Here is a 26313-nt window from a genome sequence, read left to right on the forward strand (position 1 = left end):
CCAGAACCCTGCGCGGGGCCATCTGGAGGGCGGACACAGCCACGCCCTCTGCCCTCCCCGCGACCTCTGGGTCCCTGGCGGCTGGGACCCACTGCCAAGGGGCTTTTCTCCTGAAACCTGTTCCCAGGGCCAAGCCCGAGGGGACCGTGGGATGAGGGGATGAGGCCAGTCTGGGGTGCTTTAGCCAGCAGCCCCCAAGCCCCTGGTGAGGGGGTGTCACCAGGCAGGACTTCCATCTGCTCAGTCCGGGCCTCCCTCAGCAGAGCCAGTCATGAGTGGGCAGCACCCTGGGCCCCAGCATCCTGTCACAGGTCCCCCCGCCAGGGCGTCTCCGACTTCCGTTATAACAGTCACCACAGACAGAGGCTTGGGGTCTGCCGGGGCCAGTGCTCGCCCCCCAGTTCTCCCTGCAGCCTTCCAAGGGGGGCGTCCCCCCACTTTGCAGAGGTGGACACCGAAGCCTAGGGCAGCCAGAGGCAGCAGCTGGGCGCCCTGAGCAGGCTGGGGAGGCACTGAGTGGGCTGTTCCCCAGGAGCCAAGGGTGTGAGCGAAGGGGGACCCTTATGCCAGGAAGGGAGTGCCTCGGGGAGCCTGGGGGATGCGTCAGGGCGAGGAGGGGGTGCGGGGCAGCTGAGGGAGGCTGCTTGGGAGCAGAGGGGCTGGCTGGGGGGTCGGCTGTGCTCATATTCCAGGGGCCCGAGAGCGGGTGAGGATGAAGAAGGTACAAGGGACTCTCGGCCGAGCTGGGGCAGGGATGGACAGCGAGAATGGGCGAGTTTCCTGTAAGACAGAGTCCAGGGTGACACTGGAGTGAAGGTCCTGGGACCCCAGAGGGGCAGCCCTTCAGCCTGGGGGCTGTCAGGGAGGGCTTCAAAGAGGAGGTGACCCTTGGCGCGTCTAGAAAGAGGTGACTGTAGGAGAAGCAAGCTGGGGGCAGCCCGGAAAGGGGGATGGGGCCGTGTGAGAGGGGCTGGAGCCTGTGCTGGGGCCTGGCCCCACTGGTTGGGGAGTATTTTCCAGCTCCAGGACTCAGAGAGGGCAAGGCGCCTGCCCGGCATTGCACAGCCTGCCCCCGGGTGACGGAAGCCCGTAGCCAGGGTCTGGGGGCCTGGATTCGCCCCGCAGGCCACGGGACCACGCGGTTTGTAAAGGGGGAAGCTCGTGTGCGTTTTAGGAAGATGTTGCATCTGTGGAAGAGGAACCCCAAAGTGGTTCCCACTTGCCCCGGGGGCCGGAGGCCCCATCAGGGAGGCTGGCCTCGGTGGAGGGGCCGCTCCAGGCACCCCGTCCTTGGGAGGGGGCTCCTGGCACCTCACTCCTACCTGCCTGGGCTGGGGGCTCAGCCAGGGGCACGGAGGGGGCGCGGTGCCTGCCCTGGGAGTGCCACTGGCCTGGGGCGAGGAGGGGGAGGCGGAGTGCCCGCCGCTGCGGTTGTCGGAGGGCACGACCCTGTGCCCTGGGCGAGGAGGGCCGGCTGATGCGTGGCAGCCCCAGACCAGGAAGCAGCCTGGCCCCTCTCCCTCCCCCGGAGACATTTCCTCCAGATGAAATCACATCCCAGCGGGAACAGGCCCGCTTTGTGACCAGCGGGGTCTCCAGAGAAAGGACGCCTTTGAGGCCCTTAAAAACAGCAGCCCTGAGCCGCCGGGATGTGCAGGCCCGGCCTGTCCCCGCCTCCCGGCCCCAGTGCAGGCCCGGCACCCGCACCCGGGCCACGGCCTGTGGGTGACCAGCTGGGGCGTCGCTGGCCCAGGCAGGGGCGGGGCGGGGCAGCTGCCCAGCAGGGTTTCACCCTCTCCCTCGGCCTCCCCTCCCCCTTCCCCCACTGAGACCCTGGGGCTGGCGCTGGCATTTGCTGGCGTGGCCAGGGCCTCTTGGACTGTCTCCCGGGGGGCCCTCACAGGTCCTTTCTGCTGGCCCCTTTCTGCTTAGCAGGTGGGATAGCGACAGGTGAGGAAACCGAGTCACAACTAGTAAGTGACACATTGGTGGGTGGTGGCGCCTGGGTTCAAGGCCCAGAGGCCTGTGCATGGGACCCTGCAGCCGTGGCTGTCCCCAGGGGCAGGTCAGCGGGGCAGGGTGCGGCCCCGGGTCTGTAACAGGGCGCCCACGGGGGCCACGTGGTTGGTGGGGCCCTGGCCCTGGGCCCTCAGGCCGGGAATGGGCTCCCAGGCCTCCAGCCACCTGTGCAGGGACCGGAGCGCGGGGAGGCGTGGCCGTGGCCACGCGTGGGGCTGCGTGTGAGTTGGGGGGGTGCGAGGATGGTGTGTGTGAGTTTAAGGGATGTCCATCATTCTGACTCCACAAGGTGGGGGAAGGGGGAGAGGCAGTTGGGAAGGGTCTCCGGGCACACTGAGGACAGGAAGTCCTGAGCTGCCAGCAGGGGTGGGCCCTCACCTCCAGCTGCTGATACTGCCCGGGGGTCCTCCCTCCCCCTGGGGGCTGGTGCTCCCCTCCCTCCACCAGGGCCGTCCTCATTAGAGCAGGAGGCAGAGCTAGAGTGCCTACCAGGAGGCACTGTTCCTGCCGGCCCCAGCCCTCCCGGTCCTTCCTTTGGAGTGAGGGGGCCTGAGCCCCTCCCCACATCCCACCAGAGACCCAGCGGGGCTGTGGAGAACTGGTGGCGGACCCCAGCTGTGGGCCGCCGGGTCCGGCCCTGGCTTTGCAGCCACCCGTGTCCCTGCCCCTCCGCTCCGGTCCTTTCTAACCAAAGCCGGGTGCTGCCAGCCGGCCACGTGTCGCAGCCACACCACTGGAGCCCCGGCCCCCGGCCCCCCAGCCTCCCACCTCGTGGCTCTGTGCTCCCCATCCTTCTCCCTGCCTTCCCAGAATCCGCGCTCCGGCTCCTCCTTGTAGTGAGTGGGATGATGTCACTTCCTGAGGGTGGGGGAGGAGTAGGCACGACCCCAGCCGCGAGCCCGCCAGCCGGCCGCCCGCTTGCCTGCAGCCCCGGGCAGCAGCCGCTGGATGAAGGGGCTGCACCGGGAGGGAGGGACTGGGACCTGCTGGGCTGGACGCGCGGCCCCCTCCCCCGGGCCCGCCCCCAGGGCCGTGGCCGTCAGCCGGGGGAGACTTGCCCGCTTCCTTGCTGAGCTATGCTGGTCTCCGAGGAGACTCCGTTTTCCCGGGAGCCGCCAGAGGGAGAGGATCAGGTGCCATGTAAGCCTCTGTGGCCGGGGCACCGGGGGTCGCCCTGCACAGTCCCTCCTCGGAGCCCCCGGGCCAGCCCCAGGAGGCTTCCCGCTGCTCCCCCGCCCCGGTCCCCCGGCCCTGGGGAAGGGCCCGGTGCCTGGGCGCTCCTCTGAGCTGATGTGAACTCCAACTTCAGAGTGAGGGCCGGGCAGCAGAGGCGGCGTGGCTCAGGGTGGGCGTGGGAGGTGGGCGCCCTGCAGGGCTCAGCGGAGCCCTGGGCCTCGGCGTGCTCTTGACCCCTTCCCTCCCAAGAGGGAAGCGGAGGTTGGCAGTCCTGTCTGGTGGGTGCAAAGCCAAGCCATGGCGCTGCTCCCAGGGCTCCGGCCAAGCAGGACCTGAAGACCTGATTCCGCCTGTGCTCACTGAGCACCTACCCGGTGCGGGCACTCCCACCTCCGTGCTGGGCCCTGCCCCACGGCCGTCAGCCTTCGGGCTGCCCTGCCCGTCTCATGCTTGACCTGGGAGGCCCCCAACCCATCCGGGAACTGCGAGCATGGGGCCGGGTTCCGGGCTGGCGAGCTCCCTGGCCTCATGTAGGGGGGGCAGAGGTAGCCCAGGCCTTGCATGGGGCTGAGCAGTCACTGTTGGGGTCACCCCAGGGCACAGCGGACCCAAGGGGCAAGTGCCAGTCTCAGGGCTGGAGGGCCCTCAGGAGCAGAGTGAAGCCCGTCTGACTGTGAGGTCCTTTCTGCTGGCTCTGGGGGTGGACGGGGCCGAGGGGGGTCCTGCCCAGAGGGGTGGTCGGCATCTCCGGGGGCTGGAAGCCTCTGGGCTGGGGGCAGGGGGAGCAGAAGAGGAGGCCTGTGTCGCTGAGCACACCTGGCCAGAGTGTGGTGGCCCGGGGGCCCTGGGTGCCGGGGGGCCCTGGGTGCTGGGGGGCCCTGGGAGCTGGGGACCCTGGAGCTGGGGGCCCTGGGTGCTGGGGACCCTGGATGTGGGGGATCCTGGGTGCTGGGGCCCTGGGTGTGGGGGGGGGGGGCCTGGTGCTGGGGACTGTGGGTGCTGGGGGCCCTGGGTGTGGGGGGTGCCCTGGGTGCTGGGGACCATGGGTGCTGGGGGCCCTGGGTGGGGGGGGGGCCCTAGGTGCTGGGGGACCATGGGTGCTGGGGGCCCTGGGTGTGGGGGGGGCCCTGGGTTGCTGGGGACCATGGGTGCTGGGGCCCTGGGTGTGGGGGATCCTGGGTGCGGGGGGACCGTGGGTGCTGGGGGCCCTGGGTGTGGGTGCCAGGCAGCCACAGGGCCCTCTGCTCTCTCCAGGAGGGTGAGCGCCAGGCCTGCTGAGCCTCCGCAGAGCCGCCAGCCATGCCCGGGATCGTGGTGTTCCGGCGGCGCTGGTCTGTGGGCAGCGACGACCTGGTGCTGCCGGGCCATCTTTCCTCTTCCTCCTGCACACCACCTGGTGAGTCCCGGGCCAGCCGCGGGGGGGGGGGGGGGGGGGGGGGCAGTGCTCCCAGCTCCCAACAGGAGGTGCCTGAGACATACACCCTCAGGTGACACCCACGGGGGGCGTGGGGACCCCACCGGCCCTCCAGCCCTGCGCCCGGCACTGGGCGGGCGGCGCCGTCTCCGGGCTGGAGGCCGGCTCTCCCTCCGTCCTCAGGCGCCGGGGGCAGGGAGGCAGGGGTCCTGCCCGCCGCACCCAGGCCGGGGCGGGCCGGGGTGTGCAGCTGCCAGCCCCTCTCGCACGCGTGTCCAGGTTTGTGATCCTGTCCGTGGTGCTCTTCGGCCTGGTCTACAGCCCGCACGAGGCCTGCTCCTGAACCTGGTGGACCACGGCCGCGGCTACCTGGGCATCCTGCTGAGCTGCATGATCGCCGAGATGGCCATCATCTGGCTGAGCATGCGCGGGGGCATCCTCTACACGGAGCCCCGCGAGTCCATGCAGTACGTGCTCTACGTGCGCCTGGGTAAGGCCGCCGCGCGGGGGCTGCCCGGGCCACCCCCCACCACCCCACACCCTCCGCCCCCACTCCCCACTCCCCACCCCCCACCCCCACCCCACACCCTCCGCCCCCACTCCCCACTCCCCCACCCCCCACCCCCACCCCACACCCTCCGCCCCCACTCCCCACTCCCCACCCCCCACCCCCACCCCACACCCTCCGCCCCCACTCCCCACTCCCCACCCCCCACCCCCACCCCACACCCTCCGCCCCCACTCCCCACTCCCCACCCCCCACCCCCCACCCCACACCCTCCGCCCCCACTCCCCACCCCCCACCCCCACCCCACACCCTCCGCCCCCCCACTCCCCACTCCCCACCCCCCACCCCCACCCCACACCCTCCGCCCCCACCTCCCACCCTCACCCTCCTCCTGTGCGCCGGGGGCAGCAGCATCCGTTGGAACGTGCAGGGGGCCCAGACCAGACCCCGCCTGACGGCCACGCCCAGGCTGCTGTCCGTTCTGGCAAATAAAGTTTTATTGGGGCCCAGCCACACTCACTCATTTCTGTGCCTCTCGTCTCCAGCTGCTTCTGAGTGACTGGAGCAGTGGCCACAGAGTATGACCCAACGCTGGGGGGCTTGCTCTCTGGCCTTCACAGAGAGGTCCCCGGCCCTGGTCCAGGCTGTCCTTCCCCCGCCCTGGGGCCCTCCCAAACACCGGTCCTGGGAAGAGCCCTCGGGCCTGGACCTGCCGGTTCCCAGGGAGCCTCCCCCCCCCACCCCGTCCCTCTCCTGGGCTCCCCCTTCGTCCCTGGTGAACAGTCTGTGAACTGCGGTTCCCTCCGGAGGAGCGAGTGCTGGTCTCCTTTTACAGACGAGGGTCTGGGCCGGCGGCTCCCCTACCCTCCCCCCCACCCCCACCCCCGTCCCCGTCTCCGCCGGGGCTCAGCGCCCTGAGCAGGGAGCCTGGAGGGGCCGGCGGCAGAGGCCTCTTCCTTGGGGGGTAGCAGCTTCCCTGCCATGGACACTCTCCTCTGGCTCTCCCGCCATGAGGCCGCGGCCCTGGAGGAGACAGGAGACAGGGGCTCGGGTGGACTGGGTGACTTGCCTAAGAGCCCACGGGGGTGATTCTGAGACCCCGGAAGGGCAGGGCAGTGCCTCTTCGCCCCCCACCTCGCCAGCCTCCTTCTCGGGAGCGTCCAGGCCTGAGGCCACCTTGCAGTGGGGCGAGCGGAGGGACAGCCACGCTGCCTGGTCTCCTCCCCGGGAGGCCTGTGGGCAGCGGCGGTGGGGTCCCCAGCCCCCGCTGCGGAGCTGGCTGGGTGCGTGGTGGGAGGGCCGGGCGTGGTCCCTGCAGCCGGCCCGTGTCTTCCAGCCATCCTGGTGATCGAGTTCATCTACGCCATCGTGGGCATCGTCTGGCTGACCCAGTACTACACCTCCTGCAACGACCTCACCGCCAAGAACGTCACCCTGGGTACGGCAGCGCCCGCGCGGGGCAGACCGAGAGGGAGCTGGAGCCCAGGGGAGGGAGGGGCAGTTCTGGGAGGGCACGGCCTTCCTCCAGGTCTGCACCGACCTCGGGACCCTGGCCTGGGGCAGCAGTTGAGGGCCCCTCAGCATCTGCAGAGCCGCCTGCTCTGAGCCAAGGACAGGCCTCGGGGTCACAGCCCGGCAAAGGGGCCGGCCTCCCGGCCAGAGCCTGGGCCGGGGCCGCTGAGCCTGGCTGTGGTTGTGCCTGGCAGTGGGAGGGGGCGGGGGCAGGGCGGCTCCAGCGCCCTCTCTTTGGAGCTGGTGCGCGGGGGTCCCAGCGCCTCGTGCTCCCCCCGCTGCCTGCAGGGATGGTCGTCTGCAACTGGGTGGTCATCCTGAGCGTGTGCATCACCGTCCTCTGCGTCTTCGACCCCACGGGCCGCACCTTCGTCAAGTTGCGGGCCACCAAGAGGAGGCAGCGCAACCTGCGCACCTACAACCTGCGGTGAGCGGCCTGGAGGGCGGGACCTTCCGGAGGGCGGGCTGCCGGCGGTGAGCCGGGGCTTGGCCTCTCCCTGCCTCAGTTTCCTGGCCCGTAAGCGGGACCTGCCGCACGGGGCTATCCTGAGACGTAAGTGAGAGAATGTGTAGACGTGGTCACGCAGCTCGAGCTCCGTCAATGGCAGCCACTGTCGTCATCATCCTTTTTTTGAGGCCGAGGCCGGTAACTGCAACAGGGACAGCAGGAAGCAGGGACGGCAGGAGGCATGTGGCAGTCAAGCCAGTCGTATCGCTGAACTAACGGCTCCAGGAGGTCGCTGATACCATCGTCCTCATAACACAGAGGAGGAGACTGGGCCCCACGAGGGCAGGGACTGGCCTGAGGTGACTCCACGGGTACTGGATGGGGCTGGGGCCAAGCCCAGGCAACCTGGCTTTAGAGCCCTTGCTCTTACCCGTGAGGCTGGGCTGCCTCTAGGACTAAGGGGCTGGAGGAGGTCAATCCAGGAGGGCTTCCTGGAGGGGGCGTGTTTCACACGGTGTTTCTGTGCCATGGGAGAGAGCCTGAGGACGGACACCCGGGGTGACGGTAATTCTTACTGACGGAAAGGAAGAGAGAGGGGTTTCCAGGGTGGGTCCTGTCCATGGAGCTTCTGCCAAGAGGTGGGCCCTGCCTTCTCCACCGTCCGTCCTCCCACCAACCCTGGGCCAGCTGGGTCCTGGTCTGCAAACAGGAGCAGAAGTCCCAGAAGCAGGCCCCCTGCCCAGGTCGCGTTGGTGGGCACAGACTGGCGCTGCACCTCCAGCGCTGGGCCTCGGAGTCGGAGCCCTCCGCCAGGCCGGCACCACGCTCAGCAGGAATCTCCCGCCCGACCCTCCTGCCTTCACGTTCCGCTCCCTCAGGCCCTCCACGTCAGTTCAGCCCTGCAGCCAGAGGCACACCCGGCCTGGGCGGCCACTTCCCAGCCCAGATGCCAGGCCTCGGAGCCAAGGCCCCAGAGCAGCTGGCGACAGCGCCCGTCCCGTCCCGTCCCGTCCGTGTGCTCGCTCTGAGCACACGCCCCCACCTGACCTGGTTTCTGGGCTCCTGGGGCCCCAGATAAACATCTCCTCTCCAGGGCTCGGTGTAATTGCCTGTGGGGCCCAGGAGAGCCGAGGCTGCTGCTGAGGGGGGTTGGCAGTGGCTGTCGTTCTAGCTGGAAAGTCCTCCTGCGGCCTCTGGGCCTGTTCGGGGAGTAGGAGGCCACGGAGCTCACAGGTCCGTCCTGTTGCGGCTTCTCTGGCTCTCGGGCCTGGCTGGTGTGCCCCCTCTCAGGCTGTTCCCTCGCCCTCCCTCTGCTCGGAAACCGGCAGCTTTTCTAGCAGGGACATAGTCTAGCCCACCTCCAGGCTCAGGGGTGCACACCCGCAGGTTAATTCTGTTTCTGAAGTCAGGAAGCTGCTTAAGCCCCTGCCCTCTCTCCTTCCAGTGCCGCCTGGTGAGGGCTGGGAGGTGGGTGATTCCCTGGGAGCCTTGACCTTGGATCTTTGCTGAAGGAGTGTCGGTCCTCCTTCACGTGAGTGAGTCCCGGGCGGAGCAGTGCCGGTCTGTGGACTTTTTCTGTCTGGATTTAGTGTGTCTCTCTCTCACCCAGCTTGGCCTCTGCCGCCTAACTTAACCCCATTAGGCCAAACCTGTCCCCGGCTCCGTCTGCCCCCTGGTGGACATACAAAGTACTGCAACGCAGGGATGGCCAGCCCTTTCCTCGGGCCAGAGACCCACCCAGCAGGAAATTCTCTTCGAAGCTTTAAAACCCCCGTTAGGTTAGAAAGGGTTCAAAGCACAGGAGGCCCTGGGAGCCAGCCTGGCGGCATGCTCTCCCTTTAACGGGCCTCTGGCAGGTGGAACACTGGTTCCGGGGCTGGCAGGGCCCAGGGCCAGCAGCTCCGTGCACCCTTTCTAACCCCTGGAGGCCCGGGGCTCCCCACGCCTGTGGGACCGGGGTTGGGAGCAGGGAGCAGAGCTAAGAGGCCCGGGAAGGAGGGCCCTGTCACTCCTGACCTCGGCTATGTGCCTTCATGCATTCAGGGCCACGCCTCCCCGCTGGGCCACCTCCCAGCAGCCTCTGACAGGGCCAGCGGGAGGGCACAGGTCACAGAAGAAGTCAGTCCCTTCTCGCTCAGCCCGGAGATGCACGGTTTTGACATCGGATCTGCTATCTTTATGCTCAGAACAGACGGACTTCCGGGCACCCAGTTCTGGGAGGGCCCCCGTGGGTACCGGCCACGGCTCTGCCTTCAGATGCAGACTCCTGGATGAGCTGCCAGACCTGGGGGCTGGGGGGTGGGGGTGGGGGAGGGGGAGTGGGCCAGGCCAGCTGTGCAGGGGAGGCTGGGCCCGCTCCTCTGCTGTGACAGACAGATCCAAGGGGCCGGGAAGTTCAGAGCCTCATTCCGCCCTTAGACTCCCCCCAAGTACAGAGAATGCATCCAAAACCCTGCTTTAAATTAAATTAAATTAAAATTTTTAAAATATATTTTTATTGATTTCAGAGAAGAAGGGAGGAGAGAGACACATCAATGATGAGAATCATTAGATCAGCTGCCTCCCACACGCCCCCTTAGTGGGGATCGAACCCACAACCCGGGCATGTGCCCTGACCGGGAATTACACCGTGACCTCCTGGCTCATAGGCTGACCTTCAGCCACTGAGCCACGCCGGCCGGGCTGACGTCCTTCTTAGGGGAGCAGCTCTGAGGGACAGGCTGGGGCTCCCAGCTCCGAAGCCCCCAGGCATACGGTGTTCCGTCTGCCCGGGTCATGGGCCAGGCCTCTGGCCACCGAGCTGTGTCAGGGAGCCCTTCTGGGGGGTCCTGGGAGCAGGCCCCCCTGTGTCCGTCATGTCGGGGCCCCGGTCCGCTGGGCCAGCCTGGGGCTCACGCACACTCCCCGCCCGCAGGCACCGGCTGGAGGAGGGCCAGGCCACAAGCTGGTCGCGCCGGCTCAAGGTGTTCCTGTGCTGCACGCGGACCAAGGACTCGCAGTCAGTGAGTACCGGGGGCCGCGCAGAGGGCCGTCTGCCGCCGGCAGCGCGGGGGGCAGGGCTGGCGGAGGAGCTGGGTTTTGAGCCCGGCTCCCGGGTGCCACCTGCTCCTGGGAGCCCCTCGCCCTCTGCGTGTGAGGGCCCTTGCGGGAGCAGGGGCAGGAGGGCCGGCGTGGAGATGCAGAGGCCTAGTCTGCGGGGCCAGGGCAAGGCCCGAGGCTCCCATCAGGGGTCGCAGGGGTCGGGCGCCGGGCCCAGCTGGCGCCCTGAGGTGCGGGGCGAATGGCGCAGGCCGGCCCCACGGACACCCGGGCGCGGGGATTCACTCCGCCCCCGTCCTCTCTCCTGCTGCCCCGCCCCGCCCGCCTCCCCGGACCGCGTAGGACGCCTACTCGGAGATCGCCTACCTCTTTGCTGAGTTCTTCCGGGACCTGGACATCGTGCCCTCCGACATCATCGCTGGCCTGGTCCTGCTCCGGCAGCGGCAGCGGGCCAAACGCAACGCTGTGCTGGACGAGGTGAGCGCCCGCCTCCTCCCGGCAGTCTCCCTGCACCCCTCTCCCTGCCGCCCCTGCTGCTGCCCCCCTCCTCCGGGGCCTGGAGGCCGCCCTCTGGGACTCCCACTCCTCCTTCCCGACTCCTGCCTGCAGCCTCCGCTCCCAGCTCTGCCTGAGCCACCTCCCTCAGCGGGGCCCCAGGCCGGGCTGCCACGGAGACTCCCCACCTGGGAGCTAATGGCCGACCCAGCGTGGCTTCAGCCTCTCCACCCTCCCCACCCCCACCCCCAACACACCGGCCCCAGCGAGGGTCTCCCAGTACCTCCTGCACCCCCCCCCGGGGCCCAGGAAGAGGGGGGGTGATGCTTTGAGTGGGAGGGAAGCAGCTGGAGCAGGACAGGACCTGGGCCTTAGGAACCGCCGGGCCTGGCCGGGAGAGCTGGAATCCCCGCCCCGGGGCTCGGGCTCTCGGCCGTGGGAAGCGGGCGGCGTGCGGAGGGGCGCCCGCCCTTCCTCGGCGCGGGGCCCGCAGCCACCTTCGCACGCGTCTTTCAGGCCAACAACGACATCCTGGCCTTCCTGTCGGGGATGCCCGTGACCAGGAACACCAAGTACATCGACCTCAAGAACTCGGTGAGTCAGAGCCACCCCGCCCCACGCTGTCCGTGCCCCCTCTCCCTCCGCCGGAGCGACCCGAGCAGGCCGCCTGCTCCAGCCGCGCCCCTGAGCCCCCAGGGCCCCTCCTCTCGGCCTCGCCCCCGTCCCGGTCCCCATCCCGGACCCCCGGAGCCTCCTCCACGCCGGTTCTGCTGCGTCCGCTCGCCCGCACGCGGGATGCCCGGCCCTTCGCAGAGGGAGCGGCTGCTCTTGTCGCTGTCACCGCTGCCAGCACGGCTCAGTGGTTGAGCATCAGCCTGTGGACCAGGAGCTCACGGTTCAGTTCCCAGTCGGGGCACAGGCCCGGTTGTGGGCTCCATCCCCAGTGTGGGGTGTGCAGGAGGCAGCCGGTCCATAGTTCTCTCTCATCATGGATGTTTCTATCTCCCTTCCTCCCTGAGATCAGCAAAAATATAAACCTCTCCCAGCGCCTCTGGTGGAAAGCCAGTCAGTGTGTGTGGCACAGGGCATGGGTGTCCCAGCCATCAGAGGGCTCTGCCACCCCCAGTGGTGCCAGTCTGGACGCTGCTGGAAGGGACTCATCCTGGCATCTGAGCCGCTGGAAAAGCTCTGGCTTCCGTCTGCCCCACCCCCCAAAATAGGCCTGTGTCCCCTGTGACAGCCGCCGGGGGGCAGGGCAGGGCAGGCCCAAATGCCTCGTGCTGGGTCCTGCCTGCACCAGGCAGAGGCCGCCGCCCGCCCCGTAGCCGGGGGCGCTGAGGCAGGAGGGCCGTCGCCGGTCCAGCTCATTCCTGCAGGGCAGACAGAGCCCCGGCTCCTTCCAGCCGCCGGGCCCTGACTCAGGGCCGCCTGCTCGGGGCTCAGGGTGACTCATCCCCCGCTGACCCCTCTCCGCGGGCGTCTCCCCGCCCGGGGGCCCCGCTCTGCAGGGACACCGGCGCCTTCTGCCTCCCCCAGGCCTTGGGGCTGGCACAACAGCCCTGGCCTGAGGCATGGGTTCCAACGGGCGCCTGCTCCAGAGAGACTCCAGCCTGCCCGGAGAGGTGCCAGTCTGCCCAGAGAGATGCCAATCTCCCGCCTGCTCCTTTCAAGCCAGTGACTCAGTGCATCAAGCTAGAGAGTCGGCCCCGTGTCTGATCACCCAGCACCCAGCATCCAGGGCGGGCCCCGCTGCTCAAGGCCCGGACCCTCCCTCTCCCTCTTCCCTCGCTGGAAACGGGGCAGGAAAACCGGCCGGCTCCCCGAGTGCTTTTCTGTCCCCAAATCATTCCTTCTGAGGCCGGAGCGACAGGACAGGTCCCGGGAGGGTGCGCGCCCTGGTTGCACGGAGATAATTAGGGAAAGGCAATTAGCATCTGGAGGAGCGGTGGGTCCCTCCTCCGGGCGGGGGCGGGGGCGGGGGCGGCTGCAGGGTGACGGTCAGGGGGTGACCGGCCGCGGCCCCCGCTCTTGCAGCAGGAGATGCTGCGCTACAAGGAGGTCTGCTACTACATGCTGTTCGCGCTGGCCGCCTACGGCTGGCCCATGTACCTGATGCGGAAGCCCGCCTGCGGCCTCTGCCAGCTGGCCAGGTCCTGCTCGTGAGTACGGCCCCGGCCCACCCCTGCCCCCGCCCGCGCGTGAGGAGGGCTGAAGCTGGGCCCTGGCCTGCCCCCCTCCACCGTGTGGCTGGCCCTCTCTGGGCCTTGACCCCCCAGCTCTGATTGGCCCGGGTGGGGGGGAGGGGAGGAGCACGTGGCTGTGGGGTCCCACAGTTCCAGGCTGTGTGTGGCCTGGCACGGGGATGGGGGACTCTCAGGGTGCACTGAGGAGGTCGCCCGTGGCTCCCGAGACTGGGCTGCACCCGGGTTTTCTCGGCAAGGCCCCCCGCCTCGGGGAGTGTGTAGCGGTCGAGTGAAGACGAACGCTCTCACATCATCAGCTTTTGGCTTCTCCATAAACCCGCAGCTGTCAGCGCAGACAGCTGGCAGGCAGGTCACGTGCTCGCCCGGCTCTGCCCATCTGCTGGGTGCTGGCGCCCTCTGGTGGCCTGAGGAGCCATTGCACCCCGCTGGGTGCCTAGCTCTGCTGCTCACACCCTTCACTGGGGGGAACCGAGGGTGCGCCGGGCCCTGTTTGGGTGCTGACTCTGAGCAAAGCCTGGCCGCCTGTGGGGGGGGGGGGGGGGCAGACAGTGCGCAGCGGGAAGCAGTGCCGTTGGAGCAGATGAGGGGGGCGTCAGGCGTGGGAACCACAGGGTGGCTGTGCCAGGGGAGGGGCCCGGGTGGACTGCACCCTAAATAACATGGCAGCCAAGGCCTGAAGGAAGCCAGGCCTCTAGTCACACAGGGTCAGGAGAGTGTCTCAGGCTGAGAGGGCCGTGGGTGTGGGGACACTGAGGCAGGAGGGAGACTGGGAGGCTGGGAGGCCGGATCGGGAGAGGAGAGCCAGGGCCAGGACGGGCAGGGCCCCGGCCGCCGGAAGGGCCGGCTCTTACACTGGGAAAGAGGCGCAGCGCTGTCCGGCTCGGGGTGGATGCCCACGGCTGGTCTGACATATCGGAGAGTGTGGCTCTGGCCGCTGCGCTGAGACGGTGGGGGCTGAGGGAGATGAGGGAGACCGGCAGGCCAGGGCACACCCCGAGGCAGAGGTCAGGTGGTGGGAGCAGGCGCAGGGCGGACGGAGGGAGAGCGGGCAGAGAGAGGCAAGGCAGATCTGCGGGTGGGTGAGCCGCCGTGCTGACCACCAGCATGGCTGCGAGGTGGGGAGGGGATCCCCGGGCCCAGGCACGGGGCTGAGGGAGGACAGCAGGGGTGGGGGGCAGCAGGGAGCCCTCGGGGCCTGGGACCTGGAAAGGCGGAGACCCCGTGGGCGGGGGTGGGAGCACGTAAGCATTCGTGGGCACTGTAGCACAGGGAGGAACCGTGGGTCACAGGTCAGCTGCTCCAATGTTGCGGAGCTTTGCAAGGAGCCTGGGAGGGCGGGGCCGGGAGAGTGGGGTCCAGAGGGGGTGACGGAGGAGGCTGCTCTGTCGGGGTCCCTGTCCTGAGCCCCCGCCTCTGCCCCCCAGGTGCTGCCTGTGCCCCTCCCGGCCCCGGTTTGCGCCCGGCGTCACCATCGAGGAAGACAACTGCTGCGGCTGCAACGCCATTGCCATCCGGCGCCACTTCCTGGACGAGAACCTGACGGCCGTGGACATCGTCTACACCTCCTGCCACGACGCGGTGAGGGCCGGCGGCGGGCGGGGCCGGGCCGGCAGGCGCTGCGCTGCGGGGCCGGCGGGCAGGGGCCCGGGCGCCCACGCTGGCCCCGGGCGGCAGGCCTCCCCTGGCTGGGCAGCACAGAGGTGGGCCTTCGCCCCACTCCCCCTCTGGGGCTAGAGCGTGGACCCCAACCCCACACCCAGGGTCGGGGCTCCCCAGCCTCAGCCTTTGGGGGAGGAATCGGGAGGAAGCAGCAGGCCGGGGGGAGGGCAGCCACCGCTCCGGACGCAGCGGCCGGGGGCAGCGTGGGCTGTGACCTGGGCCGGGCGGGACCCACCAGGACGGCCGGGGGCAGGTTTGGGGGTGGCTGGGGGGCCAGTGGCTGGGGGAGACAGACTCTGGGCCGGGGAGGAGGGTGCTCAGGGCGCCGGCTGGTCTGGCCCCGCCCAGGCTGCTCGGGCTCACCGCCTCCCCCCCCCCACCCCCGCAGGTGTACGAAACCCCCTTCTACGTGGCGGTGGACCACGACAAGAAGAAGGTGGTGATCAGTATTCGGGGAACCCTGTCCCCCAAGGTATGCTGCCGGCGGCTCCCTGCCCACCGCGGGGGACCCCTCACAGCCCCCGAGGGAGGCCGCTTCCCGCTGCCTGTCCTCAGCCGCCCTGCCTGTCCCCTCCCAGGACGCCCTGACGGACCTGACCGGTGACGCCGAGCGCCTGCCGGTGGAGGGCCACCACGGCACGTGGCTGGGACACAAGGTGCCGCCTCGCGGGCCCCGGGCCCCGCTTTCTCCCCTGCCTGCCGCTGGGGTGGGGTCCTCCCTGCTGGCCGGGCTCACTGGTAGACATTGGTCAGAGAGGTGGGGCTCACTGGCCGGGACTCCACGGTCCCACCTGGCCTGGATCCTCACCCGGAAGAGCCCGAGGAGGCGGCTGGGGAGAGAGCCCACTGGTTTCTATAGGCACTCAAGCCTCTGAGCCTCCATTTTCTCGTCTGTGAAATGGGAACACTGTCATAAAGTGCCCACCAGCCCAGCAGCCAGGTTGCTACGAGGCCAAAAAGGGGAAGTGGGCAGGACAGGGTCTCGAGCTGCTGGTCTCTGAGGGGCCGCCCTCTCTCCCAAGCCCTCCCCAGCACCGACCTCTGTCCCTCCTCACCCAGGGCATGGTCCTCTCGGCCGAGTACATCAAGAAGAAGCTGGAGCAGGAGATGGTGCTGTCCCAGGCCTTCGGGAGGGACCTGGTGAGGCGCTCTCCCTGCAGCCGCCCAGGGGCTGGCGCCGGGGCCCAGAGGTTTCCACCGGAGCGGCCACCTCACCCAGGCCGTTCCCAGTGCGGAGCCATGTCCGATGTCCCGGGGGGAGCGGGGGGGAGGGGTCTCCCGGAGCGTCGGGAAGGGGGGCTTCTGAGCAGGCTCTGAAGGAGTGAGGGTTATAGGACCGTCTCCCCAGACCTCGCTCTGTGGGCCCAGCTCGGCTCTTCCTGCCCGGCGGCCGCTGCGCCCGCGGGCACCCTCCCCGGCCCCTGGGCAGCCGCCCCGAGGCCTGGTCCTGGCCCGGCAGCGAGCGCGCCGCGCGGGGCCGGCTCTCAGCTCCTCTCGGTCGCCAGGGCCGCGGGACCAAACACTACGGCCTGATTGTGGTGGGCCACTCCCTGGGCGCGGGCACGGCCGCCATCCTGTCCTTCCTGCTGCGCCCCCAGTACCCGACCCTCAAGTGCTTCGCCTACTCCCCGCCCGGCGGCCTGCTGAGGTGAGCGCCGCCCGTTCTCGGGCTGGTCAGTGGGGGCCTGGTAAGCGGAGGGGGGCTCTGTCCAATGCCAGGGCACCCCAGATCTACCTGGGGCAATGCCCTGCTGGCAGGAAGGGCGGGGCTGGAGCACACAGCGCAGCCTGGCCCCTGGGCACTCCCCAGGGGGCACTGAGTCTAGAAATTAACGCCCGCCCCACCTGAGCCCCTGCTTCCCTTGCAGCGAGGACGCCATGGAGTACTCCAAGGAATTCGTGACGGCCGTGGTTCTGGGCAAAGACCTTGTCCCCAGGCGAGTCACTGTCCTCCCCCTCCGCTGGGCTCTTCCTCCCTCCCCCGGCCTCACCTGGGCTCCACGGCTCCCTCCCTCAGATGCCTGTCTCCCCGAGGGACAGGGGGCGCCAGAGTCCCTTCCGTGCCCCCAGGTGTCCCCACCCGGAGGGCCCACCTGCCTGGCCTCCCTTCCCGGGCCCGGCCCTCCGCCCACCCTGCGCCCTGACAGCCTGGCCTTCCTGTTCCTGTGCGGCCCCGCTGCCCCCTCTGCCCTCGCTGCCCCCGCTGCCCCTCCTCTGGGCCTCCCCTTGGGCCTCCCTGGCCTCTGGCCAGGCTGATCGGTCTCGCTCCTCTCCCAGGATCGGCCTGTCCCAGCTGGAGGGGTTCCGCAGACAGCTCCTGGATGTCCTGCAGCGGAGCACCAAGCCCAAAGTGAGCCCCCCCCCGACCCCCGCCCCGCCGGGCACCCCGGATCCCGGCACCTGGTCTGCCACGTGTGCCCACCTGTGCCTCCCCCAGAGCACCGCAGCCCGGCCATGCGGGACCCTCAGGTCTCAGAGCTCACCCCTGCTGCCCTGGTGCACTCGGGGAAACTGAGGCCACGGAGGGCGAGGGACTTGCTTTTGCTCACATTACAAGTTGTCACCGAGCAGAGTCCAGCCGCGGGGCCTGGGTCCCGGCTCCCGGCTCCTGCCTGCAGAGCTGCCTACCGGCAGTCAGGAGAAGCCGCCCCGCCCCGCCCGGGGCTGCGTGTGGGACAGAAAGGCCGCCTCCAAAGCCGCCTGTGGCCCCCGACTCCAGCGAGCGGGCGCTCCCCGGGTCGGGTGCAGCTTGCTCTGATTTTCCTCGGCGGCCCAGGGAGGTGACCTGCCCTCCGCATCCCTCCTCAGGTCTCGGGGTCGGGGGCTCTCGCTGTGCCGCTGGCCAGGCAGGCAGGAGTGCTGGGGCCGCGCCCCGAGGTGGCAGGGCGGCCTGGACCAGCCGGTCCTCTGTGCCCCCAGCCCTCGGCCCATTTGCCGTCACAGCCCAGGCTGCACTCTTCCCAGCCTCGGTGCCCCTCGCCCCCGGCAGGCAGGACCAGGCAGGTGCCAGGTGGGCAGGCAGTGAAGTCTGTGACCGTGCCTGCCTGGAGGAGCGTGGGGGCTGGATGGAGGCTGCCCTGTTAGACCCGTCCGGGGCACTTGTTGGGCTCTGAGTTGGGGCTGGGAGCCAGCCCGAGGCAGCCAGGCCCGGCAGGAGCGCCGGCCTCGACTTAGGGGCCCTGGGTGAGCCCCTCCTCCTCACTGGGCCTGCTCCCGCGGCTGGGTCAGGGGGGCTGGTCCTCAGGGCCTCTCCACCCCGGCTCCTCATCAGTTCCCATGCCCGCCCCCAACGGCTTTGTGGTCAGACCCTGCCCCCCTCTGCCCGTGGCCACCCCAGCCCCCCCCTTCACCGTGAGCCCGCCCGCTGAGCTCCTCGTGCCCGCCCACCCGCCATCGCTGCTCAGCCGTCCCGTCTCCCCTCCCCCCGCTCAGTGGCGGATCATCGTGGGAGCCACGAAGTGCATCCCCAAGTCAGAGCTGCCCGAGGAGGCGGAGGTGACCACCATGGCCAACACACGGCTCTGGACGCACCCCAGCGACCTGACCATCGCCCTGTCGGCCAGCACCCCCCTCTACCCGCCTGGCCGCATCATCCACGTGGTGCACAACCACCCCGCCGAGCAGTGCTGGTAGGTGGCGCCCAGGCCCTCGGCGGGAGGGGCACCCAGATCCTCAGCAGGAGGGGCACCCAGACCCTCAGCGGGAGGGGGCGCCCAGGCCCTCAGCAGGAGGGGGCGCCCAGGCCCTCAGCGGGAGGGGGTGGCCAGGGCCTCAGAGGGAGATGCTGCCCAGGCCCTCAGCGGGAGGGGGCGCCCAGGCCCTCAGCGGGAGGGGGCGCCCAGGCCCTCAGCGGGAGGGGGTGCCCAGGCCCTCAGCAGGAGGGGGCGCCCAGGCCCTCAGCGGGAGGCAGCGGTGGCCAGGCAGGGGCCGTGTCCCCCAGGGAAAAGGGCTGTGGGACTGGGAGACAGATGGCCCAGGGCACCCACAGCGGGATGCCCCAGGCTCTGCCCCTGGAAGAGAACAAAGGCCGGTCCAGAGCAGGACTCCAGGCTCCTCTCGTGTCCCCCGGGGCAACTCCCCCCCCCCCAACTTTTGGGCCATTTAGAAGTGATGCCACGGAGGGTCACCCTGTGGCCCTGCCAGCTCACACGTCCGTGGTCACGTGGCCTCACCTCTGGGACTAGGTGGCGGACAGCTGTGCGCAGGGGCGGGTGGAGGAGAGAGAAAAGGATGGGCAAGCACTTGACTCCTCCCCTGCTCGGATCAGGGCTGGGCCCGCGTCCTCCAGCCCAGGTTGTGAGCTGGGTCCTGCCGGGGGAGGGGGGAGCAGGACAACCCAGTCACAGCATGTAGAAGGCTGCGTGGGGCCGGGGGAGGCTCACGTTCAGCTTCGCCGGCCTCTGTTGGGGTCCATGTTCCCAGCCAGGCTGGGAGGGGGTGGGGGTGAGGGTGGGGGTGGGGCTCGGGCCAAGAGAGGAGCCAGGAGCAGGGACACAGCCCTGAGGCCTCCGGGTCCACCCGCCGCTGCTAAGCCAGGCCAGAGAGCAGAGCCAGGGCGGGGGGTCAGGGCCAGCCTGCCGCCCCCTCAGCTTCTCCCTGGCCCGTGCCCCAGCTGCTGCGAGCAGGAGGAGCCCACCTACTTCGCCATCTGGGGCGACAACAAGGCCTTCAATGAGGTGATCATCTCCCCGGCCATGCTGCACGAGCACCTCCCCTACGTGGTCATGGAGGGGCTCAACAAGGTGAGGCCAGCGCGGGCGGGACCCCTCCCCCTGGCTGCCCCCTCCCCCCCTGCCTTCCCCCTTCCCTGCCACAGCGCCCGCAAGCTGGGTCTGCGGCCCCCGCTGCAGGCGACGGTTGGAGTTAGCTGCACCCCCGGCAGGGCTGTGGGGGGCCGAGAGCCGGCTCGTGTCCTGGCCTCTGCACCCTGCTCTGTCGCGTGGCCTCGTGGCCCGTGGTGAGGAGCTGAAGAGACGCCCAGGGACCTGTCCCTAAGGCAGCTGAGGCCCTGGAGGCCCCTGGCACTGACCATAGCCAAGCAGCGGCACCCGGCCGGAGGCTGGCCACAGGGAAGGCACACTGGGTCCTGGGGTGAGGCACAGTCACAGGGCCGGTCCAGGCCTTCCTGGAGCGGGGGGACCTGGGGGGAGGGGGAGTGGGGCCCGCTGGCCTCACGCAGCCCTGAGAGGCCTGGCCTGCTGCCACCCCACACGTGACCGTCACCTGCCCACCAGCTTCCCGTCTGCCGCAGGTGCTGGAGAACTACAACAAGGGGAAGACGGCCTTGCTCTCTGCTGCCAAGGTCATGGTGAGCCCCACCGAGGTGGACCTCACTCCCGAGCTCATCTTCCAGCAGCAGCCGCTGCCCACGGGGCCGCCCGTGCCCGCCGGCCTCGCCCTGGAGCTGCCCCCCGCAGACCACCGCAACAGCAACGCCAGGTGACCCTCCGCCCAGCCCTGGCCCGGGGGGTGCAGGGCCCGGAGTGTGCTCCCAGGACACATGGGCTCCCAGGGCACGTGGGCTCCCAGGGCACGTGGCTCCCAGGGCACGTGTGCTGTCAGGGCACGTGTGCTTTCAAAGCACGTGTGGCTCTCAGGGCACGTGTGCTCCCAGGACACGTGTGCTGTCAGGGCACGTGGGCTCCCAGGGCACGTGTTCTCCCAGTGCACGTGGCTCCCAGGGCACGTGTTCTCCCAGTGCACGTGGCTCCCAGGGCACGTGGGCTCCCAGGACACATGGGCTCCCAGGGCACATGTCCTTACGCATGTGTCCCGTGCACAGACTGAGCCCGCATGCTCACACAGCTCTGCACACACAGGCTGGAGAGGACAAATTTGTTCCCGCTGCTCCGGTCTCTGCCTCGCTGCCACTGCCCCCAGCCTGCCATCTGGAAGCCCACCTGGGCTAGTGGGCATCTAGGATCCACAGCCCCCTGGTCACAGGCACATAGGTTCGCTCAGACCCATTTAGACCCAGACAGATGGACACCCCCCCCCCCCCCCCCCCGCTCATACGCACTCACCACGTGTGGTTAAGTACTTGTACTGCAGCTGACACGGGCAGCTCCACGCAGACACAGTCCTGTGTAGGACACACACCAAGACAGAGGCCGACACGCACACGCGAGGACAGGCAGCCCTGCATGGGGACGACAGACTGTGCCTGGGCCCAGACCCAGTCACACAGACACGCGTGGCGGGTGACAGGTGGGCCGCTCATGCATACACTGTACATACACACAGAGCGTGCACACGTGCTCCCAGACACCCCCACACACACAGTTACACTCTTTGGGGGGTCCTGCCTCTCTGGAACCTTTCTGCCCAGGGGAGGCCCTGATGTGGCCCAGAGGCTGATGAGAAGGGTGATCAGCTGATCCCGGCATCTCTCCTGCCTTCCTCGCATTTCCTGAGGCAGCGCTGCCCAGAGGAGGGGCGTGTGCATTCTCCCGCTGTGGCTGCTGCACCCCCGCCCCCACCTTCACTCACTCCCTGCAGCACCTGTAGGCCCAGAGGCTCCGGGGCCCCGCCCCGCAGAGGGCGAGGCAGGAGGCACTCCAGCTGAGGGGGTTGGGATAGAGCTCTGGGCGGGGCATAGAGGGTCCCCCATCGGTGCAGTGACAGAGCATGGGTTCCCCGGGGCCTTGGGCCAGCAGGGCGCCCGCCCCGCCCCGGCTCAACCCAGCATCCGCCCTTTTTCTGTCTTGGGTTCTCGTGAGTTTTTGTTCTTCTTTTTAAAGGGTCCCTGCCCCTAACAGTTCAACATCGGCTAAATGAGCTTGCCCCTCTCCCCCTCCTGAGGCTCCCCCCAGCCAGGGAGCTGGGGGTCAGTCTCTGCGCCCCCCTGAGTCTCGCCCCTCCCTGCCCCTCCCTGCCCTCTGCAGAAGCAAGTCCCAGTCGGAGATGAGCCTGGAGGGCTTCTCGGAGGGGCGGCTGCTGTCCCCAGTGGCTGGGGCCGCGGCCGCGCGCCAGGACCCCGTGGAGCTGCTGCTGCTGTCCACGCAGGAGCGGCTGGCGGCCGAGCTGCAGGCGCGGCGGGCGCCGCTGGCCACCATGGAGAGCCTGTCGGACACGGAGTCGCTGTACAGCTTCGACTCGCGCCGCTCCTCCGGCTTCCGCAGCATCCGCGGCTCGCCCAGCCTGCACGCCGTGCTGGAGCGCGACGAGGGCCACCTCTTCTACATCGACCCCGCCATCCCCGAGGAGAACCCGTCCCTCAGCTCCCGCACCGAGCTGCTGGCCGCCGACTCGCTGTCCAAGCACTCCCAGGACACCCAGCCCCTGGAGGCCGCGCCGGGCAGCGGGGGCGCCACCCCCGAGCGGCCCCCCAGCGCGGCGGCCCGCGAGCGGGGGCAGGAGGAGGGGGGCGGCGGCGGGGCGCCCCGCGGTGGTGGCGGCGGGGAGCTGGCGTTGCACAACGGCCGCCTGGGGGACTCGCCCAGCCCGCAGGTGCTGGAGTTCGCCGAGTTCATCGACAGCCTCTTCAACCTGGACAGCAAGAGCGGCTCCTTCCAGGACCTGTACTGCATGGTGGTGCCCGAGAGCCCCACCAGCGACTACGCCGAGGGCCCCAAGTCGCCCAGCCAGCAGGAGATCCTGCTCCGGGCCCAGTTCGAGCCCAACCTGGTGCCCAAGCCCCCGCGGCGCTTCGCGGGCTCGGCCGACCCCTCCTCGGGCATCTCGCTGTCGCCCTCCTTCCCGCTCAGCTCCTCGGGGGAGCTCATGGACCTGACGCCCACCAGCCTCAGCAGCCTGGACAAGATCCGGACTCCCTCTCCGCCCGGCCGCGGGGCCGGCCCCGCCCAGCAGGAGGACCTGGCCATCTCAGCACGCTAGCCCCCCGCCCCCGCCCCCCAGCGCCCGCGCCCGCGCCGACGGCCCCTCGGACTCCAGGCGGCTGCCCCCCGAGGTCCAGTCAGCTTTGAGGAGAGGCCCCGGGGGCCAGTTGAGCCTCAGGCCTGGGGCGCTGCTGCTGAGCTGGGGGGCCACGTCCCTACCTCAGCCTAGGACCCCCAGAGCCATGCAGCCGGCATCTGGGCCCTCCAGACAGGGGCGGGGTGAGGAGTGGGGAAGAGCCTGGGGCCCTGCCACCTGCCCCCCCTTCGGCCCCTGGCACCCCTGCTCCAGGACAGGCAGTGGCCGCGGATGCCCTTCCCTGCCCTCTGCTGCTCTCCCAGGGCCAGGAGGGAGAGCGGCCCTGCCCCACATACTCTCACCTGTGGGCCAGGCTGGCATCGGCCCTGGCCGTCCCCCTAAGACCTGGTGCCTGCTGGCCAGCCCCTGATGACCCCACGGGGGCCTGCAGTGCTGTGTATGTTTACAGAAGCTGCTGGGCGGGGCTGCGGTGTGTCCTGGGCGTGCAAGCCCCACCTCCTCAATCCTGTTCGTGGCCCCGCTGGGCAGGGCAGGTGCCTGGGGGGCCTGGAGGAGGTGGGGTCAGGACCGCCCTGCTCTCCTCAGTGTTCCTCACACTGTCCCCTCTGTGGATGGGCCCTGGGCGCCCAGCCCGCCCGCTGCTCCTTACCTCCCAGCTCGTCTCTACCCCTGGGGTCCTGGCCATTCCAAGGATGGAGGGCACCACCGGGACCACCCCTGGCTGCTGAGTTAGTGCCCTGGGTGGGGGGCACACCCAACCCCTCTTCCTTTTAGGCTCCACAGGACCTCACCTCCCCCCACGCCTGGGCAGCTCGGGGACTAGGATCTGAGACCAAACACCTTCCACTCCCCTCGCCCCTCCTCGCTGGCCTGGGCCTCTCCTGGGCGTTCTTCCTTCCAGTCGCCCGTGTCTGTTGACAGAAAGTGGGACCAAGGGTGGGGCACGGTGGCACCGGCTCACTGCTGGGTCAGGGGCTCTGGGGCTGGCCTGGCTTCGCCTGGGGGCTCCACAGCCCCCCCTGAGCGCTCGCTCCCCTTTGGAGAGCGGGCCTTCTCCCAGAGGCCCCGTGGGGGGCTGTGCATGCTGGCGTGGGGCACCGGGGTGCATGTGCATGGGTGCGTGCCGTTCCTGAGGGAGGGGCCGCTGGGGTGCCCGCCCGCCTGCCCGCCACCCCTCCCCACCTGCCAAGAGAGCAGCCCGGGACCACGATGTGGCCGGGACACAGGGGAGCTGGGTTTGGACGTCACCTGTTCTCCTGTCTCACCTGCTGCTCTGACCCCTGATTTGGAAAACCTGTGCCAAGGCGCTGACATCCGCTGTGCCTTCGTCTCCTCGGAGGCATAACCCTCCCCCCTCTTGCCCCACCGTGGCCCCCGTCAGCTTGGCTCCCCGTCCCCTGATCACTGGTACCTCGGGCTGTGCCATGACCCTGACCCCACTCACCGCTGGGATTGGCCCAGACCCTGCCCTGGGACCCTGCCCACCCCGACAAGGGGCACCGAGACCTGGAGGGAGCTGGGCCTCCCTCCCTCTGTGACTCCCACCCCTCACCAGGCTCCCCGCCCTGCCCCTGCTGCAGGCCCGCTGCTGGCATAGCCTGGGCCCAGCACAGAAGCAATTCGAATCAGTGGCCCTTCGAGTGTGAAAACAGACCAATGAGAAATCAGAGTAACGTTCCCACGAGCACCCTGGCCAACCGCAGGGAGCCTTTCGGTCTGGCCTTCCCATGCCTCCTCCGCCGAGGCGGCCCGAGACCTCTGAGGGGCGTGGCGCCCACCCGTGCCCAGGACTGAGCAGACGCCCCGCCCCAAGGCTGCAGCCACACAGGGTTACAGGCTTGGGGCCGGGGCAGACTCGGACTCAGCCCTGATGCTCCGGGGCCAGCCCACCCCTCCCCGCCCCCACCCGACGGGTGGCCTGCCTGTGTCTCTGCCCTCCTCCCACATCACACTTGGGGGGTCTGAGCCACCCCCCTCAGCCCCGCTCGGCTCAGCTTGACCCCCTCACTCTGTTCCCCAGACCCGCAGCACAAGCTCCCCCGGCCACGCGCTGGCCTGTCCTCCGGGGGCCTGGGTGACCGGGGACCCCCATATGCAATCGATAGCGAGCGGCCGGGCCCCCGCCCCGACACGCACTCCATGTGCCATCCTCCCGCGACGTTTTTGTACCTAATGTATGAAAGGTCCAAACTAACACTGCTGTACAGAGGAGAGACAAATTAATATAGCCTATTCTGTAAATATATCTGTATATAACGGTTCCTGTACATTGTATAGACTACTGTGTATAAACTGGATGCAGAAGCACGCTGGCTGCTCGAGTGCCCTCTCTTCCTAGGGGGGGGCGGGGGCTCGTGGCTGAGGTCAGCGGCAGGGGGGCCGGAAGGAGGACTCTGGCCCTCGCTGCTGCCCTGCCGGAGCCCTGATCCGGACCGCACTGAGCGGCAGAGAGGCAGGGCGCTGGAGCTGCTGAAGGAGGGCCCCGCCCTGTGAGATGGGGGCCAGAGGGATAGATTGTCTGACCCCCTGGGGAGAGGGGGCTTCTTAGCTCCCTTTTCTCCCCCAAAGGGTCTGGGGCTCAAAGAGGGTACGTAAGCTGCTCGGGGCCAGGCTGGTCTGACAGTGCCACCCCCTCTCCCCAGTGCTGAGAGCTAGGGCAATGGAGGAGGACTCTTTTACCCCCCCCCCCCATTCCAGGTACACAGGGGCCACGGAAGTCTGATGGCTCCCCTGGGAGCATGCAGAATGCCTGCCAGGCCCAGGGACCCGACCCCTGACCCCTCCTGGCTGCAGGACAGTAGGACCAGGGAGCAGCTGCGGACCAGAAGGGAGGCACCTTGGCTTCCTGCCAGCCCCATGTCCCGCCCTGCCCGCTCCACACGCCAGGTGGCGCTGTTCCTCCAGTCAGTCTCTCCCCCAGGGAGAGTTGGGCCCAGGCGCTGACCCAGCCAAGCTGTGACCCAACCTTGACCTTCTCCTTTTCCTTACACTGTGCACCCTCCTACCCCGGACCCTTGAGTCCAGAGTGACCCTACTTGGGGGGCCGGGGGGAATGGTGGGGGAGAGGAGGTGGGCGCAGAGGGAGAGAACAGTGACTGTCACTCAGGCCTCAGCACAAGAGGAAACTGAGGCTAGATAAGGTCACTCAGGTGGTAGGGTCAGACCTAGAACCAGCACCCAGACCTCCCGGCCTAGGACTCTGGCCTCCACCCTCCCCTAACGGTTCTCGGAGGCTCTTTCCAGCCCATAGTCTCACTGGGTTTGCAGATTCGCCTCTTCAATTGGTGGGGAAGCCACTGGGGCCAGAGAGGCCCTGGGACTGCCCGCGGTCACAGTGAATGTGGAGGAGGGAGGGTCTCAGGAGAGGCAATTCTGGGAGAGGCCGGAGGAGGGGCACGCTGTCCCGGGCCCAGGCAGGATGCTCGGAGGGTCTCACCTGCGAGGAAGGTGAGTGAGAGCTTAAGGGCCCCCAGACCCAGGTGTGCCCTCTCACCCTCAAGGGAGGCAGCGCCCCCGGCCTCGCTGGCTGGCTGGGTCCCCCTCACCACCCTTTGGGCTTCCGCTGTCCCATGGGTGGACGCCGGGGCTGGAGGGCCTGTGGAGGCCAGGAGGCCTGTGGGAGGGAGGCTTGGCCCTGGACTGAGCCCCACCCTCTCCTGGGCTGGCCTCCAGCCGGTTACTCATTAACCCTTGGGTCCCCGCCTCCCTTTCCCAGGCCTGCCTTCTATCCGCGCCTCCTCCTGCCCTCCTGTCTCCGGAGGCCTGAGCTGGGTGCTGGGCCGGACCTGGGATCGTGGAAAATCCCATTTATCCATCACTTCCCTGGTGCTTGGCCACGCTGTGAGGTGGGAATGACGGGCTGGTTCACAGATGCGGCTTCTCAGGACCAGGAGGCCTCGGAGAACAGCGAGTCAGCCACCAGGGACAGCGCATCAGCCCGCCTCGCTGCCTTCTTGGTCCCCCA

The 26313-nt window shown here is 69.1% G+C and overlaps 1 protein-coding gene across 1 annotated transcript; it reads left to right on the forward strand.

The window, feature by feature from the left end:
* The first annotated feature begins 4422 nt into the window (after positions 1–4422).
* DAGLA (diacylglycerol lipase alpha) lies at positions 4423–24651 on the forward strand. Its single transcript, XM_084893944.1, is given in 21 exon segments — positions 4423–4560; positions 4563–4591; positions 4889–4944; positions 4947–5099; positions 6454–6555; positions 6918–7056; positions 9992–10079; positions 10459–10593; positions 11128–11205; positions 12646–12770; positions 14240–14393; positions 14863–14946; positions 15053–15130; positions 15534–15614; positions 15980–16122; positions 16343–16411; positions 16752–16824; positions 17907–18103; positions 19087–19216; positions 19726–19913; positions 21359–24651. Coding segments are annotated over 21 exon segments (3120 nt in total). The 5' UTR covers positions 4423–4494; the 3' UTR covers positions 22311–24651.
* The last annotated feature ends 1662 nt before the right edge of the window (positions 24652–26313 follow it).

This window comes from Pipistrellus hanaki (assembly GCF_964339955.1).
Source record: "Pipistrellus hanaki genome assembly, chromosome: 9".
In the NCBI taxonomy this organism is placed as follows: Eukaryota; Metazoa; Chordata; class Mammalia; order Chiroptera; family Vespertilionidae; genus Pipistrellus; species Pipistrellus hanaki.